The 19194-nt window shown below is 42.1% G+C and overlaps 1 protein-coding gene across 1 annotated transcript in view; it reads right to left on the reverse strand.

Annotated features, from left to right (window-relative positions):
- The window catches only part of LOC133990176 (ephrin type-B receptor 1-B), a 166763-nt gene extending 148053 nt beyond the window's left edge, over positions 1 to 18710 (reverse strand). The window contains exon 1 of the mRNA XM_062428350.1: positions 18595 to 18710. Within this exon, the coding sequence (XP_062284334.1) occupies positions 18595 to 18655 (61 nt within the window). The 5' untranslated portion in view covers positions 18656 to 18710. The remainder of the gene's footprint in view (positions 1 to 18594) is intronic.
- Between the last annotated feature and the right edge of the window lie 484 nt (positions 18711 to 19194).

Here is a 19194-nt window from a genome sequence, read left to right on the forward strand (position 1 = left end):
AAATAAAATAGAGAATAAATATTCTAGCACAAATCCTTTTTACACAAATGGGAAAACACACTGAAGAGAATCTAATTATTACACTATTGCACTTAGAACAGCAAACTCACTGTTAAATGACACAACAGCCAACTAAAGTCTGACTCTTCAGCCTTCCTTCATGCAAAATCGTCAATGATGTCATCACATGAAATCTGCTCCCCTATTTCGTGATTGATACTAAGACTAAACCAATTCACCTTGGAGGTGCACAGATTCGTTTTGTATTACATAATTTTTAGCCATTTCACACAACCCAGAAAAATAAAAATGTGCATGAACTATAGGCCTGTATTTATAATATTATGAATGAAATGTGCGTTATTTGGAAGAAAGTCGAGGTGTGACTGACTTTAGTCCACTAATTCCATTAGAGTATTGCTTTATTAAGTGGACTGGATCCCCCGTTCCCTCCTGCCCGTTCCAGTAGGGAGACGCAGAGGTGAACTGCCCCCCCCTCCTCCCCCTCCCTTCTCTCACAGCTTCTGTGCATGCGGCACTATCTCAGTAAAATGGGGCGCGTGCACTAGGGATGTCCCGATCCGATATTTGGATCGGATCGGCCGCCGATATTAGCAAAAAAATGCATATCAATATCGGATCGGCCTGCACGGGAAAATCCCGATCCGGACTCCCGATCCAGTTTGTTTTCAATACTCCGGTCCGTGTTTTCCAGCGCACCGCTGTAGGTAATCCATTCCAGTTTTTTTAAGCTTTTCCCCCCAAATCCGGTCCGCGTTTTTCAGCACACCTAGCGACCTGTCCAGCATCCCACTATTTATTTTCTACTCAGCTTTTTTGTGTGTTTTGCTTTTTTCATACAGTTTACAATATTGTTTGCACTGATGGCTTTTTAAGCCTTGGTTTACACTCTTGTTTTTCAAGAGCAGAGCACTGATGCCAATTCAGTTTGTGTGGTTAATTGACTATTTATTATTTTGCCTATTTTGTGTTTATTTAACCCTGTTAAGAATAAACAGGTCAGCTTCTCATTACCAATCATTGTGGATTATTCAAACTAACCTAATTAAGTTGGCTAGTTGTTCTTAAGAGTAAAACCCTTTTCAACATGAGTATAACAACAAAATAAGTAAATATCTTTAATCTTTAATACATGCTTGGATCGGCCGGTATCGGTATCGGCCGATGCTAAAAGCTACAATATCGGTATCGGATCGGAAGTGCAAAAAGCTGGATCGGGACATCCCTAGCGTGCACAACAGATTGATTTGACGTGCAAATAATATAAAGATTTTTTCTGGCATAGACGTTGTTATTTGACAATAGAGAAACATAAAATTACGGGAGAGAGAGGGGGGTGTGACATGCAGAAAGTTCCGCTGGCCGGGACTTGAACCGGGGTCATGACAAAATGCCGCCCTGGGCGCTTGCCTAATTCGCCTATATCAAGAACCGCTACTGAATGTGAATATACTTCAAGCAACAGTGTGAGCAAGAGGGATATTAGAGAGATAGGAAGGAGAAGAGATGGAGCTCAGAATAAATGGGGAGGGGAGAAAAATGAGAGAGGCAGACAGGGGAACTCATTAACTTCTCTTTAATAAAGCCCAAGTCACATGGGGACCCTTTCATTCCTTCATCTATCCAGACACACACACACACACACACACACACACACACACACACACACACACACACACACACACACACACACACACACACACACACACACACACACACACACACACACACACACACACACACACACACACACACACACACACACACACACACACACACACACACACACACACACACAATAGTATACTCTCATGCCATACTGATAACCTCTGACAACAGTCCAGCACTACAACAAAGATAGTGAGCTGACTGTATACTCCAAAATAATTGTACTCATCTTACTATCAGTTACTTATAGAACTTCATTATTAACGTGATGTGTCTTCGCTAGTTACTGCAATTTATCCACTGTTGAAAATAACCTCACCACTATTTTGTGAATAAATTACTGGAGTGCTGACAGGGAAGACGCCAAATGTAAATATTTTGTCGGCTCAATGCAATTCAATACCATAAAGAAACTAAATATCTTAAAGCAACTGCACACACGCTTTGAGAAAATCGGCAAATATGAAGGAGAGGCAAAACATTTTTCATCTCTTTTCTATTTGCAAGCCATCTTCAAAGACGAAAAAAGCAAAAGCATTTCTGTGATAAACACTGAAACTGGCACTGGGCCCAGTTCCAGATTCCCTTTTGTCGCTAACGTTTGTGGAATAAGTTTGCTCTGACTTGGAGGCATAGGAATGGAACTAGGATGGCTGGATACTATAGGGAAGGAAAGCAGGCATTGTAGCATTAAAGCTTCCTCTATATCAGAACATCCATGCCTTCCCCTGGGGCCAGACAGCAAGGCTAATTTAAGAAGCGTGGGTCCTGTCAGCTGTCATTAGCATGCACACTCACACACACAAACACACAAGTGGGCACATTTATCAAAAAACACACATAGCACAAACATGTACATGCATTTGCACGCTTGCTACACAAAGCTAATTCCATAAATGTGAGCAACTGTCAGAAGTCATCATCTGTGAGTACAAAGCCGACCAACATGTTACACAACCTGGCACTCTAATGGGTTGAGAGAGGGAGAGATAGAGAAACAGACATAGAGTGGGAAGAAGAATTATTGATTATGGCTGACTAACAGAACAACAAAAGAAAACAGAAAATAAATAGCAAGTGTCTACTTCACATGAACCCCATCAGTCCAGGCAGTGTACAAAGCAGGTTCTCTGTGACCCATCTGCCATGTGAAGGTGTGTTAATCACATGAGTGAGTGTTTGGGTCCCTTCAGACATGGAAAGACAGGCAAGAAAGCTCCTACACAGTACGCGATAACGACCATCTTGCAGGTTTATTACATGTGCAAGATGAGTCAATTGCTAATTTTGCAATCTGTGTCAGATTGTGCAATATCATTTTTTTTAAGTATTGTTTGGAAAAAGTAGTGAGATGACAGAACATAAGGGGAGAGATGGGGAAAGCATAGCAAAAAATATCCCTGGGTGGACTCGAACCGGGGACTATGCAGTTTGTGATCATTGCCTTAAACCCCAAGGCATGTTAGACTGCGCAATGAACGCTTGATGAATTGTAGCACTATGATGTGGATGGGGAAAAAATGTGTCATTTCATGTTGGTTGGTAGCAGCAGTTACATTTGGAGGATTTAGTCATGCAATTCTGACACTGTCAACATTTTGACACAGGCTCTCTTTGGATACCACATTGTATCACATTGCAAGATCCAGTCTAGGACCACATTTCACCGTGTTTCTCTCTTGATTTTCAGATAGACTATAGTGGCGTTTAGCAAGGGACATTGCCTGAATGCAAATACCGTTTATAGTTCTCATTCTCAAATGATCAGATCCAGTATGGGGCTTAATTCCTATTTTATTATCTTACACTATTATCTCATTAGTGTGGTTTTTCAATTTGAGAATTTATTTCACCTTCAGTTTTTGTATTTCTTACCCTCAAAACCTTGCCCTCACACTCAAATAGCCCCTGCTTGCACTTAGATTTGCTCTACATCTGCTTAACTGTATGCTTATACTAAGATATATTGTTGCTTGCAGAGATTTCCTGTTCCAGCTTCAGCCTGGGAGGCCAGTGTTCTATATGGCTACTGTTATTTGTAGCAATTATAGTAAAAGAAACAGTAGGGATACTCGTATATGTATTAATTGTCATTTTATTCCAACAGTCATACAAGAAACACAGGGAGGAACATTTAATAAAGCCCTGGAAGGCGGGAGTGGGTGAACCCAGTTAACAAGCAAGTGCCAATATGGGAAGACCTAAGAAATAAAGCGAACGCCCTAGCAGTGAGGGATGGTTCATTTCATTGGTCAACACTACTCCTGGCATTCTCCTGGTTAGGGAATTTTCACAGGGGTGTTACACAAACAATCTGAGAGCAGAGCAGAAATCTGAGAGCAGATGTTTCATGAGCGCACAGAAACAGCCTGAGTGTAAGGAAAAGGGTTAAAGCTGGAGAGGGAAATCTGTGCAAGCAACAATATATCTGAATGCAAGTATATAGTTTGAGCAGAAGCAGAGCAAAGCAAGGGCTATTTCAGTGCCATGGCTGAGTTTTGAGGGAAGAGTTACAAATTCTGAATGTGAAATCAATAAATCATGCTGTCAAATTGAAAGACCACACCCTTGAATAAAGACAGGAAAAAAGCCCCATAACCCAGGTGTTATGTGATCAAGGTGGTATTTCAAAGCAGGTACATGCAATTTCTGATCTCATGAGGCTACTGCTACCTATCATATCAGAGACACAGATTCCCCATCTGCTTCGATGGGTTGCCGACCATTTTGTGTCACATCAATCCTTCACTACAGAGATGAAAGGGACTTTTAAATTGCAATCAAATCATTCTAACAAACATGACGCAATTGCTGCCACCTAAGGAATCCATACAGCAGCAGCAGTGAGATACGGTTTCTCATGTGTGGGAATTTGTTTTCCCATGCGACTGTATGACATTCCTCAAGCAGATTTCCATCTCATCATCACTGCATGCAAGATCACTCATTCACTCATATGATACAACTTGGGGGTTTGGCGCAGAAAACCATTAGCATTTTAGAATACATTAGCATACCCAAAGGGAGCTGCTGTAACATTGATTACAAGTAACCGCATGCATTTAGATGCTGCTCTGCCTCTGATCACACACAATATGCCTTCACTACACCCTGCCCTCTCCCCCTTGCACACACACACACTACACACTCACACACCTTTTGTCGGGGAAGCACTCCCACTCCCTGCTGTGAAGCAGGTGCCATGCTCCCTCCCTCCATGAATGCTGACATACATGCATGCACACAGACACACACACACACACACAAACACACACGCACAGACACAGACACACACGCACGCATGTCTTCAAAGGCAGAACTGTGAAGCAGAGGTGACAGGTCTCTGGTTCCATGCCATCCTCAGCAAATGTACCGCTAATTGCCATTCCCCAACTGATAGAGAGCAACGTGGACTCAACATGGGGTCCATATGGACCCGAAGATGGAGTCATCTCCTGTCCACTAGAGGATTTTGGGGAGAGAGAACAATTGAGTGATGCTTACTTTAAAATGTTATACATAATACACCAGAACAAAATTCTCAAGGAAATTATCTATCGTCCTTTCCTTTGTGTGTTCAGCTTCAGCTCATGAACTTATATTTGGCAGCTGGGCGCATGCAGAAGCTGGTGTTGTTAGCATGACAGCTGATTAGAGAGATGAGAGATTTGAGTCTGACACCTCTAATGATCTCTTCATCTGATTGACGGGCTAGGCAAGGCTCCAATTCACACATCTACCACATGACAGAATGTGGTCCACAGACAGCAAAGAGGGTCAGCATGTCAGACACACATATACACACACAGACACACACACAGTGCAAACGGACACACAAATACGCCACATACTCTGTTTCACTGAATGTTAGAAAAAGACTATTTGGTTCCATAAATCCCTCCTGTGATTTCCAGAATATTCCGCTATTATGTTGGCCCTAGCAGGGTTATTTCCTCTCCCAGTTAGCCTGTCATCAGGGGCATTGTACTGTATTGTGTGGGAGCGAGCCTAAATGGGGCCCTTTCAAGGGTATTTTCAGGTACTTTCATGGAAGAATGGAGAGGATATTCATATCACATTTCAGTTTTTCTATCGCTGAGCAAACACAGTTTTGGACAACACATAGACGCCTGCATGGACACACACATGCACGCAAACACACACCGGCACTTCCTTCACTGACCTAAACGAGCAAGTCAGGCGCATTCCTGCTGCCAGTGATTTCCTCCATCTTCTCCCAACAGACAGGATCCTATTACAAAACGCATGGCTGTTATCTCTCAAAGAGGTAGCAGCAAAAATAGTAATGGACATTCCAAAGGGAATGTCCTAAACATTTCCATCTACAATTCTGGAATAAAAATATAGCAATTGGCAGCCGTTTCCAAAATTGTTCTTGCAAAAACCTATTTGATTAAGCTGCTATTCTAAATGAGGGCACAGCGATCGGTACAGATTTCGTAACGGAACTGGCACACTGCAGCAAGTGCTTTTAATTGGACTCTCACTGATCCATCTCGTGATTATTGGCAATTATCTGTCAATTAGCAAAGTGCTGATGTCACCACAATGTGAAAGGCAAAGCAATCAGGAGCTGTTAGAGTAGAAATGATCATCCATACTAATGACCCTATATACTGTCCAGCAAAGGACCCTTTGTTCGTGTGTGAGAAAGCGTGTGTGTGTGTTTGGACCAGTAACTAATCTGCAGTGTGACAGTAGTGATCACAGCTGAGCAGGCCTGTCAAAATTGGTTCATGTCTACACAGCTCAGTAGTTTTGGCGCCTCTTAAACAGAATACATACGCCAATCAAAACAACCTTGAATGAAGCACACTTAACCTTTCCTTCAACAGCACCCTTCACCTCAGTGAAGAGTCCCATTTTTTTGAGTCAAACTAAATCTGGAAAGACTTATCATGGTCATGATCAACAAAAAAATGCATAAATGCCCTAATAAAATTATCCATACTTGTCTGGTGGTAGACACAAATTCAACAGAAAATTACAACACAGAAAGGGCAAAAGAGTTAAGATAATATCTGAAATATATCTTAAAAGCAATCATGGACTTATTGTTATATATTTATATATATATATATATAAACTATATTCTATTCTATTATTTAAATTACAGTATAAATATATTTGAATTGATATACATTGAGTTTGTTCATTAGTAATGCTTGCTAACTTTGGGACACCTAGACCAAATGGGACAAATCCTTCATTTGCCCTGTTTTATGTTAACAAAAACACAGAGACACATAAGAGATGACAAATCATCCTTATATCCACATATCACAACCAATCCATCAGACACACTCTCGCCTTTGAAATAAACAGAGGACGCTTACGACATCTGTCATTCCCTCCCCATGCAGTGATCCATGATATGATCGCAACGCTCATATGTCCTGGACGATTCACAATTAATCTTCAGAGCTAAGGCAAGAGACAGACAGAGTCAAAGAGGGAGCGGCTTCTCGTTTACTTTTTGTCTTTCCTGCTTTTTCAGAAGCACTATGACCATCCATCATGCTTTTTTCCTTTCAGAAGCAGTCGCATGATGTTTATCAAAGGAAGTAGATTTTCAAAGCATTACCTGAGCCTCAAATTGATTGAGAACATGTGCAGAAATGCAAGTCACTCACCACACTCCCACCACATTTTCAGCTGTCAATAATAGCAGAAAGAAGGTGTCCTCTTTCAAGCAATCACTGACAGGTGTGTGAAAGCCCTTTTAGAGTAAGCGGAGTGATTTTTTCTTTTTTTTCTAACATTGAATCTGCTCACACATACATGCACGGACACACTCACAGACTCACACAGTGACCTTGTCAGGAGTTATAACCATCACATGAAGAGAGCATTAAATGCCTGTGCCTCTCAGTCCTACCCAGGGCTAGGTTAGTCAACGTATCAAGCAGCGTTCATGTGAAAATGGATGGTGCATTTTAGGATTATTTTAAATGTGAAAGAACATTTTTAGGACTTTTTTTCACACCTGCAAAATAGCACAGACATAGCTGGAACCAGGTGGGCTGGTAAGGTTTTAATGGAGCCCCTTTATTCACTTAAAGGGTGGGGAGTCATCACTTGTTACACACAGCTACACCACTCCATATACAGTAAAATAATAGACATTAATGCATTATCACGCAATTATGTATGTCTATACACGTGCACATTCAGGCAAATACATTTCTTGTGATTTAAGTAGCTGGTGAAAAGAAAAGAAAGGAAAAACCCAGAGCAAATATGAGTGTGCAAATCAGAGTGGCTTTGAAAAATATACCAATACAGAGACATCATTCCCTCATCGCCCTAACCTGTTTAGTGTTGTCAGCGGAAGGTAAGACTAAAGACTTGGCATGGTGAACAAAGGACTTGGAGACTGTCACACTACAGCAAATCCCTGCATGACTCTGCTTGGCCAGCTGCTTTTGTCGTGATGGCTGTTTTGTGATTGGTATTGCACAGTCAGTATTGACATTAACACAGGTTGGAACATGATATATCCACATGAAATGGTTGGGAGGAACTGAGTAATGTGCCTCATTTAAACTTAAGCACCTTCATACTGAAATGATGCCCTTTTGCAGGGAAAGGGTACTGTACTCTGTGACATAAAAGTGATAAAACACAGAATATATCTAAGACCTCCCTGATAGAGATCAGTCTTGTTTGTGTATCTAAAGAAATATCTGCAGTGTTACGGGAATTTTAACAAAGTTGTGTTTTTAACTTTATATCAGAGTATATTATTACATGACAACCATGCAATTATGAGTATTAGGTATGATGTAAAAAACAAACACTGTGTATTGTATAGTATGAGTTGGAATTAGGGGTCACAAAGCTCTAAGGTAAAGGATAGGCAAGAATAGGCAGTGCCAGGAAGTAGTCTACAGCAGTGGTTCTCAAAATGAGGTCGGTGGACCCCCATGGGTCTTGAGTGGGTTCCACAAGATCCCCAGAAAAAAGAGGAATATCACATTGTCACTCTAATTCCATCCATAAGTAACACATTGACAGAATGTCCTGATGTGAAAAGGTTTGAGAACCACAAGTCTTCAGCTCCCATTGACATCTGACACACAGAAAAGAATGAATAATAACATGCAGGTTCAGCCTTAACGTCTCAGCCACAGCATGAAGTCTAAATGAGTTCACACAATTCATAACAGTCAGGGTTTTAAGAACAACATGAGAGAGTCATACAGACATAATGAATTGCTGAACAGAAATGGACAAATAAGTGGGCATTAAATTATACATGTAAGCCACTCCTTACTGAGGCTGCGCAATGTTTCAGTTAAATCATGATAGGATGATGTGTGATGGACAATATTTGTGGAGGACTTCATGATACGAGACAGTGTACGTTTGACAGAGTTACGGATCAAACAGGTTTAACAACAGTATTTTCAAGATAGATTTAATTGGTATATTGAGGACATCTCAAACCATGTGTAAATCACATCATGATGATAATTATACTGCACACATTTAATCAAAGCTAAGCTTAAAGAGTGGAAAACAAGACCAACTAAGACTGTCTGCGGTGAGATATTCTTAGAACAAAACAGAATTACCCATACACTTGCACTAATAATTAATGATAAATAATTGATTTAAAGTATGATATACACTCACAGACTTACACAAATCACACGCTTCCTGTCTAGTTAGTCCATTACAAACCATTTATCATTTACTGCGCCTGTAATATAAATCCAAGGCTGTGCTGGTGTGAATTTGAAAATGTATAATAAAAGAGTACAGCATTTGATATCATACATTAATAATCTCACATCACTTATATGTCAAGGATGTATATTTTGATATGAATTGAATTTCCTCTAAACCTGATGTGACACAGTTGTAAAACGGAGCCTGGAAAACTGCTGTACAATTACATTCAGCTCGGCTTAGTGGGAACGTTTGTCATCTTGACATATCAGCGGCTGCATGCAGCACGGCCACAGTGGCAAATTTGTGTATCTGAACAGGCACATCTGTCCACTCACGTCCACATCCCACTTCACTTTATTTAAAACTACCTGACTGCAGTGCATGCCGTATGTGTGTACAGTATATCCAAGTAGTTCATTTCCCCAGCTCTCAGAAATGGGCTGACTCCACCCAGACATCAGTGTCAATCTGATGAGTGGATGTCTAACAGTGTGAGAAGCTCACATCAAAGGCATGCTGCTTTAAATGCCCAGCCTTGGGAGAAAGCAGGGAGGGAAGAGACTTCATAGGAATAAGGGATGAGGAGGGAGGGAACAATTGGAGATGGGCATGAATGTTATACTGTTTAGAGCACCCCATTACAAAACAGGTCTGGGTTGGGTGTATTATGTCTAAGACTGCTGTGCTAACTAGTCAAATCATTCTTCCTAGATTTAACAGCAACACTCACAAACAAGCCCACACCAACTGAACATATACAAACCACCCTAGCTCACAGTGCCAAACAATTCTTTCCACATCATTCATTACAGCAGATATTTTTATGAAAAGGCAAATCACACTCCCCACAGACAGCCACGGAGATGTACTCTCAAAAAGATACACGCAGGCATAAATACTCGAAAGGGCTGGATGTGCTTAAGGGTTAGCAACCAGAACCACCAGACTCCTCATTAGCACAAATAAGATCGTAGGCAGATACAGGCCTATCCTTCTCTCCCCCTCTGTCTCTTTGTCCCTCTTTGCCTCTGTTCCCTTGCACAAATGAGTCCTAATCCTTGTCCTCCAGCTCGCCTCTAACAAAATAAATAGCACATAGAGCTGTAGAAGGACGACGGAGGAAGGAATACTACACCATCTCTAAAATATGTATCCACAGTATACTTTTAAGCCTATTTGTACATCTACAAAAAGTACATGTTTAATATATATATAATTTTTTTTTATATTGTGTTTTTTGTTTTTTATTCAAAAGTAGCTGGAATTGAGGCTGACAGGAAACAGAGAAAGAGAGAGGGGAATGACATGTAACAAAGGTCCCTTGCCGGAGTGAAATCACGGACGTTATGGTTACATGGTTACATAACCAAAGCACTCCAGACATTCAATATTATTAATGCAAGATTTATGACAAAGGATGCTAGGTTGTGATGTGACCTTGGGATGCATCAAATTAAAATGGGGCCCCTAAGTTCATGCAGTCATAACTATTTATGAAGGGCGGGGGGTCAACAGGTCAGTATAGAGTTGACTGGAATCAATTTCTCAGGGCAGTCATCAAAACATAATAAAAATGCAAACTGGCGAAAATGAATTAAATGATATTGAATATCTACTGAATATTAGATAACAAAATCTGATATGCACAATCTTGAACGATGAACCTATAAACCCATGCTCCTGCCTGCGATCTGCTTTTTTTCCTGATACATTCACTTGCATGCCTAAATACATAGTAAAAAACTTGAAAGCCAAACAGACTACCCTTGACTTTGTCAGTTTTAGGGAAATGCCTCTTTTACCCTGTCAGTTTTTCTAGGTGTACTCTGGCCAGTCAGACAACTTCTGGTGGATCGAGATGCTGTTCACTCATTTCCCATTACCCTCTGTGCTTCAAATCAATAGTTAATTACCTCAAAAAACGTTCCCTTCTTATCCAGCTAGAGAAGTGGACAGCGTGGGGCAGGCAGAAATTTGCCTGGCAGAGGGACTGGGTATTATGCAGGGTGAAAAGTGTCCTCCCACCACTGCTACTTATTGGCCCATCACTGTCCCTCTCAGAAGCTAGCATTCCATTTTGCACTGCGCCGACACTTCATTTCTCTCTACCACACCATTTCCATTTCTCATGCTAACGCAGACACACACAGAGAGACACAACTATTCATGCACAGTTTCTCTCGATCTGCCCCTCTCTTGCCAAGAATCCAATGTTTAATAAGAGATTACATTTGTGGTGAGGAGAAGGGCAAGCAAATGATGAAATATGTCCACACGTCCTAAACCTGGGAGAAGCACTGGCACTTACTCATTAATAATGGGACAGGCCCCAGACCCAGGCCCTTAGCTCTCCGTCTATGCTCATTTCCTTTCCACACATCAAAGCTGTGTGTGTGTGTGTGTGTGTGTGTGTGTGTGTGTGTGTGTGTGTGTATGACTGTGTATGTGTGTATTGGCACATTCACATCTGTGCTCGTGTATGTGTGTGTGGGTGTGCATGTCAATCCCTATGAGAAACAGCCTGTGGAGGAGCCGACTTTATTTAATCAGAAGTGAAACAGCTTCCACCACTGTCCGTAATTTCAGCCCTATTAACGTTCTGCCTAATTCCTCTGAGCACTGGAGACACAGCATCCTCTAGGCTGCTGATTCACTTAAAATGCAAGAATTACCACAAAGTTGTTTTTTTTCCTGTACAGTGAGAACTTCATATATTGTACATTTAGACTTCAGAGACAAAGGGATTTGCTAAATAAACATAGTGATGCACAGAAAGATTGTAGTGTGTGGTTGCCAAGTGTACAAAGTGAGTTAAATTGATAAGCTTATCAGTGTGATTGTAGATTTTAAAAGGTTTCCCACACTTTGAAAGTCACAATCACAAAAAGACTCTGCACCACTACACCTGCCTCCTCCCATTCTTTTTTCTGCCTTTGACCTGCCAGACTTCCCGTTTGCAGCCCTTAAGCCTGGGCCTTAGGGCTTACAAGTCAAATGAAATCATTCTAGTCCTGACTAAAAAACAGATCTCATTATAACAATCATAAATGAAGTTCTTTGTTCCTACAAGCCTACAACCCCAATAGTCTCTTTCCTGCCAATGCTGTGTCCATTACATCTTCAGAGGGACAGGCTCATATTTCCCATTTTTCCTTGAAGAAAGTCCTATAATGCTTCATAAACGCATCTGTTTTTAACTAACAAAAAAAAAGTGTGGGGAGAGAGGCAGGTGAGGGAGGGAAGAAGTGAAAGAGAGAGAGAAACAACCAATTACTCCCAGACAGGAAGGTTTGTAGGGGAGAAGGGTTTGTAACTTGCAACTTCTTTCAGATTTAATTAAAATTTCTTGAAAAAGAACAATCTAGCAGACAAGAACAAGCGACCAGCACAGGAAGTCAAGTCCACAATGAGCCTTTGTGGATCTGGATTGGCTGGAGCTGGTGTAGGGAGGGTTAGGTGGAAAAAAGCTCTCTGGGACATGGGTGGAAGGAAGGCAGAGGATAAGGGGCTATAAGCATAGAGGCCCCAAGAGCCAGGCTGCGTTAACAAGTGAGAAATAAGACTCGATAATCAGTACTTTCTCTTTTCGCCTCTCGGCTCAACAAATATCGAAGAGGCTCCCCTTTTCCTGCTGACTGAACAACTGTCACCCAATCTCTAGGACAGGTGATAATGGAGGGAAAAAAGCCTGAGAGACAGAAAAGGAATTAGAAAAAGCACATTTTTCACACCACTATCTTCGAGTGGTGGGGAAGCTGGGTCACTGCGCCCAATCGATCACTGGCATTGCCATTTTCCAGTAGGTGTGGCTTGGAGGGTTATCTCTAAGTTTGTACTCTTGTGAACATCAAATCTCGATGAGTATGTGTGTCTGTGGGTGTGTGCGTGTGTGTCCGTGTTGTATGTTTGCCATTTTAGAGAGCTGGCTTTACCGGGAAACAGATGACTCACACAGTTTGAGGTTGAACTGTGTCACAAGCGTCACTGCTTTCACTCCTGTGCTCTAATGTGTTTTGTATGTTGCTGATGCAGTGGGTCTGCTTATCCCTGAGATTGGACAGATAAGGCCTTAGCCCTCGTCCCACAGTCAGCCACCTGCTCTGATAAGGGCCAAGCACGAAGCAAGACGAGCAGAACCTAACACTGCTGATAGCATCTCCACAGCAAATCTCTAGACACAGGAATGTGTGAAAGACACTGGAAGACAACATAGTTAAGAACAATACATATCCACACAACAAGGGAGAGAAAACAAGTCCCAAATCTGGAATGGATCGGAATAGGATACACAAACATACATGCACACACACATTGTATAGTGCAAGCCTGTCCTCCCAAGAAAAACGACACTATAGGTCATAAATTCATTTGGCAAAATCGAACTATAGTTACGTTTGAGTGACAGATGCCATCTAGCAGCCATAGTAATTATGACAAGGGGAAGAAACACAGTTCAGATGACGTCTATATAAAATGGCAAATGTCCATATTCATACACGTTTCAAGTGATCATTTTAACCAAAACCATGACCAACCCTTTCCCTAACCCTGCAAAACATTATTCATTTTTAACAGTGATTTGTAACAGTTTTGCACAGACAAATGATCTTGTCCTGCAGATTATTGCCGATGCAGACTCTGCTCTCATCTTCTCTCTCCACTCTCCCATGAAACCACACTCTCACGAAGGGACGTACAGAAAAATGCGCACATGCATACCAGCCCCCAACTTGCATCCACCATCTGGCCTTCCCAAGGCTCAGATGTCTCTAGGGTAAGGTGAGCTGTGAGGGGGACTGTGTGTGCCTTTGCGTTATATGTGCGTGTGTATGTGTGTGTGTGTGTGTGTGTATGAGAGAGAGATGGAGAGAGTGTGAGGAGCAAACAATCACATTATCCAAGAGAAAATACGCACTATACCCTATACACTATACTGCAATATGTGATAAACCATATTGTGAAGAGAAAAACCCACACATACCACTGATTCTTGCTACACTGCCTGCATGCAAGCACAATATTTCCACAAAAAAAGGCTGTACAGTACATTTACAGCACTGCAGGTACATGTGCTGCAGGCAGGGGTTTGCACTGGGGATCGTCATAGATGACTAGGCCACGTAAGCGCACCTTAACACTGATAGTCTTTTCACTGTGGGCAAAATAAAGCCTCCATTATGGAATGAGGCCATGTCTGGTGCCCCTGCCAGCCATAATGGCTTTAGCACTCTACTGACGACACAGGCACCCAAACGTACAATACACACACAGCGGTACAAAATGAGTGGAAAATTGAATTCTATTTCAGATGGTCCCAGGTCAGCAGTAGTGCCCGTGGCCAAAATACACTTGAACATTTACGTGAGCTCTCACATACACAATCCTTTATGTCTTTTCCGTCCTACCACATCAACCGATGGGCTGATGTCGCACTGATATTTTTATTATACCCTGTTCTAACAATTTGAAATGAGAGCGCAGAGGAAAGGATCAATCTCAAATTCACATCCATTAGAGACTCAACAGGACTCTTTTCACAGGCTGTCTCCTCTGCACAGCTGGTGAACTCACACGTACGCACAACTCACACATTGAGTAGTAGAGGACTCTTAACTCAATACTACACTAGCCTCGCAAAGCCAGTCTACATCACTACAGGCTCAGTTTTCAGTTACAAGGTTTAAGTCAGAGTAAAAGTTGAGAATCATTTGAGCCTCACTAGGTACAGATCATCTAAGAATTTACAGTGTTCAGATGATGGTGTGACCTGCCCCTCTCAAAACTTGCAGATATCAGGAACTATTATATAGGATAGGCATAAATGATATTAAAAGAAACATTATTTATCAGCTGATTTCGGTGAGTGAAATCTAACATTTCAAGAACAACTATCATGCTTTTATAGTTTAAGAATGCAAAGCAAAGACCACCAACAAGCCAGCGAGTCATCCATTTGTCTAATCAGGCGCAGGAAGGGTTCATGTGAACATTTAAATGAAGAAGATAACTGTCAATCATCTACTTTACATCCAATGTGAACTGACATACAAATGCCTCTTGAGCCTTGCCTGACCACAATAGAAGCAGCGAAATTGAGGTCTGGCAAAGCCATGTGGTAGCTTCATAAAGCTATTACCCATTTTCTAAGTTTGTTTTAATACAACTCCAGTGGTCTCAGGAGACAGACTCTCTGACTTCTCTCTGCAGTGAGGTCAGAGCTTAAGATCAGAGCTATGGGAGAATGCCTATGGAGCAGAGTCAGTGTCTTGCTCAAAGACCTCTCTAATCAATATGCCACTCTAATACGCCTCATTAATGTATATTAACAGTGTGCGGTTCTGAGCATAACTATCATCTATTGCTTACTATCATTATTGTTTATTCAGGAAGCTACGATATTCCATTCAATCCACTTGGCCCCTAAGGATGAAGCATTATCATAGTACAGTGCAGGTACTTAACACAGTATCCTAAGGGACTGGTTACAGCACATTACTAATGTTCTCTTGTCATACTCATACTGAATGCTGCTGCTTTTTTACCTCAGTATAGCACCACTCAGGCATCTATCAGACAACTGAAATGACCCGCTGTTCCTGCACTTCCACAGTTTTGTTCAAATGCAGGCTACTCATTTGTAAAACACACATACTTCATCTTTTCTGAAACTCACTGACCTCCTTCCCTCTGTCTCTCTCATCTTCTTTTTTTTTATCTCCCTCTGTCCCTGTCTATCTTTCAACCGCTGTTTCCCTCTGTTCATCCTCCACCACCTAGTTCCAGGCCGTTAAATGAGCGGGCTTATCTAAGCCTAATTGGTTTAAGGGCAAACAGAAATAAGCAATGGCTCTGTAAGTAGGGGAGAATTACTGCTGCTGTTGGCAAGAACCATCCGCACACCACGGAGAGAGCGAGCAGAAGAGGAGAGGAGGGAGACAAGAGGGGAATGGGGAGATTAGTGAGGAGAATTATGGAAGACAGAGTGGGAAAAAGAAATGAGGAAAAGAAATGGGAGGTGTAGAGGAAAGTGGGCAGAGAGAAGGTGAAGATGAAGAAGGAGAAACAGAGAGAAGAGACAAATGAGGGTGAAACAGAGCACTGCACTTGCTTCTTTTTCTAATGGCATGCAAATCCCCACCCTCACTCTCCTCTCTGTTAGCCCTTTGCTTTAGGCCTGACTGCCCGTCCACCCCTCTTCAATAACTTGTAGGTGAATACATTTCTTTTTGCAGATATCACGACTTCATGTGTGGGACTGTGTCTCTGCATGTGAGTGTGCTGTTTACTATAGTTGTGCCTATAAAGTTCTACAATAAACATTACACTTGATGAAACCGCTTTCGGTTCTTCATCTCACCTCATTCAGACACACGTACACGTTTACACAGTGACACACATACCACTGCACCCTCAAGATAAAAAACACTCCATCTCATTTTTCTATTAAATATGGTTGCCTGTCATCTATCCATCCATCCATCCATGCTTAGAGTATTTTCCCCATATGATTTTCATCCCAACCTTTCAAACAAGCTCATACACATATGCACCCAGTTCCCTGACACTTTGTGATTATCGGCTGATTTGGACTCGTAATCAGATTAAGGGTGACAGGAGAGGCAGAGATAATGTGGTCAATGGCCCCACTCTCACACACACCCAAATCCACACACACACAAAAAATGAAAGAGCAACAGATTGGAGTTCAGATCAGTGAAGATTTTAACCAGCCCATGGGACAACCTCCTTTCAATTAGTGACCCAAACAAGGAAATCACTTTCATCCTTGTTACCGGGGTAACCCAGGGGCCATCTCCCTGCCCATCTGTTTCTCTCTCATCCCATATTTTAAAGCAGAAATCCCAAATCCCCTCTCCTTGCAGGGAAATTTCACTTCTCCACTCATCTCTCTGAACTGATATTTCTGCTGTCATTCCCCACTGGGTACACATTTGAACCTGAAAATATCCAGACTCAGAGAGGTAGCAATTTGGGCCTGGGCTCGGTATCCATAACTGTGTTGAAATCTGATGAATGCAAACAACAAAGCCACTGCCGAATTACAGAGCACAGCCGGAGCTGGGAGTAGTCCAAGAGCAGAGTTGTAAATGATTAAAGAGAAAAGCTGCATGTGAGAAAACTCATTTTATTTGTGCTTCTAATTTACTTATGTAAGCCTTAGTGAGGGGTTACAGACAGTTATCGGGAAGCTGGTGTGTTGGTGTTCCTGTGTATGTTTTATTGGCAAGAATGAGCGAAAATGAGTGGGGACATTATATATCCAAGATGCTGCTGGGATACCCATCCAGCAGCCAGGCTCCAGCCTCGTGTTCAGTCCCTGGGGTCCCACAGCGGAAATGAAAAACATGTTTAACTGAGAAGATATTAGCTACTAGTGGCACCACCGCTTGTCCCGATGACTGTGTGTGTGAGTGAGAGACGAGGAAATAGGAGGAGATACGGAAAGACAAAGACAGAAAGTGGGAGATTATGATGGATGAAGCGAAAAAGGAGAATAGATACAAAGACAGTCTAAAACTGGAGAGACTCATTTGAATGCTTTTAATGAGAAAATACAAATGTACCTTATACAAAATTCAGGTTACAAAGAAGAGTTTTCTAGTCAGTGCAATTTGAATGGGTTTGTCTCACCACTTCAAAAAGCCACTGAATGATGCTAAGGGGCCTGAAATGACAGTATTAACCCACTCTTTTTTTTTTAAAAACATGATGGGATTTCTTTGAGGCAGATTCTTAAAAAGTAACCTTCGTTTTCAGAGGAAAAAAAATGCTCATGGGATACTGGAACCTAAAATAACACAATCGATAGAGGATATTTATCCTGTCCTCTTTCACTCTTGATGTATAGAAGACAGAGGAGTGACAAAAAATGATTTTTGCGTAAATGGCAACTAATAAACTTCTATAAGGTATTAAAACATATTTACATCAGACAAAGTATTGTTCTTCATATGGAACAAGTAACATCAGTGACAACCAGCAGAGCGAGAGGACTGAAAGCTCCGAAACACAGGGATAACCACGGCAATCTGCTGCGATCCACGTGTATGACATCCCTGTATCCCTATGCCAGAGGCGCAGCGCTGCCCAACAGAAAACGTTGCTATCATCCCCAAGGTACACAGAACGTCCTGGAGAGGAGCATTCCCACATCTACAACAAGCATAATCCTAATTTCTAATTTACCTTCCATCGCAGAAGATGTGATGACCAGCACGCATAAAAGCGCAAGCAAATCCACTGTCATGGCAGAAGGGTAGTCTCCACAGCTTGTCCCCAAATAACCAACACGCAAGGTGCGCGTCAAAGGAATCCCTCAGTTGTCAGAGCAGTACTCCAGCAGATAGCCTGTGTTGTGAGTCACATTTCAAGCCGTAGTAAACAATGTGTGACAATCACTGACGGGGAACAGCCGAGTGTAGGGGCTGAGGGGTGCGAGGAGCAGGATGGGGGGTGGGGGGAGGATGAGGTGGGGGAACCTACATTGCCTGCTCACAGCCCCATTAGAGTGCCGGGACCAATCACTGACTGGGAGCTGAAACTCACGAACCAATAGGCAGCCCACCGCTCCTCCCATCTCGCATTGTCAAAACACAAAACTTTTCCTTGACCTATTTGAAACGGTGTCCGCTTCACTGAAGGGAAATAGCCCCACCAGTCGGGTGTCTGCAGCTACTGCATCAGAAGTAAACATCAAGCCAAGCTATAAACCCCCCCACCCCCCGGGAGACGATCTAAACGGCTGTATACTTTGTTTAGTGGTCTATCAGTCTATGCGTCATTATA

This window comes from Scomber scombrus, chromosome 11 (genome assembly GCF_963691925.1).
Source record: "Scomber scombrus chromosome 11, fScoSco1.1, whole genome shotgun sequence".
NCBI lineage: Eukaryota > Metazoa > Chordata > Actinopteri > Scombriformes > Scombridae > Scomber > Scomber scombrus.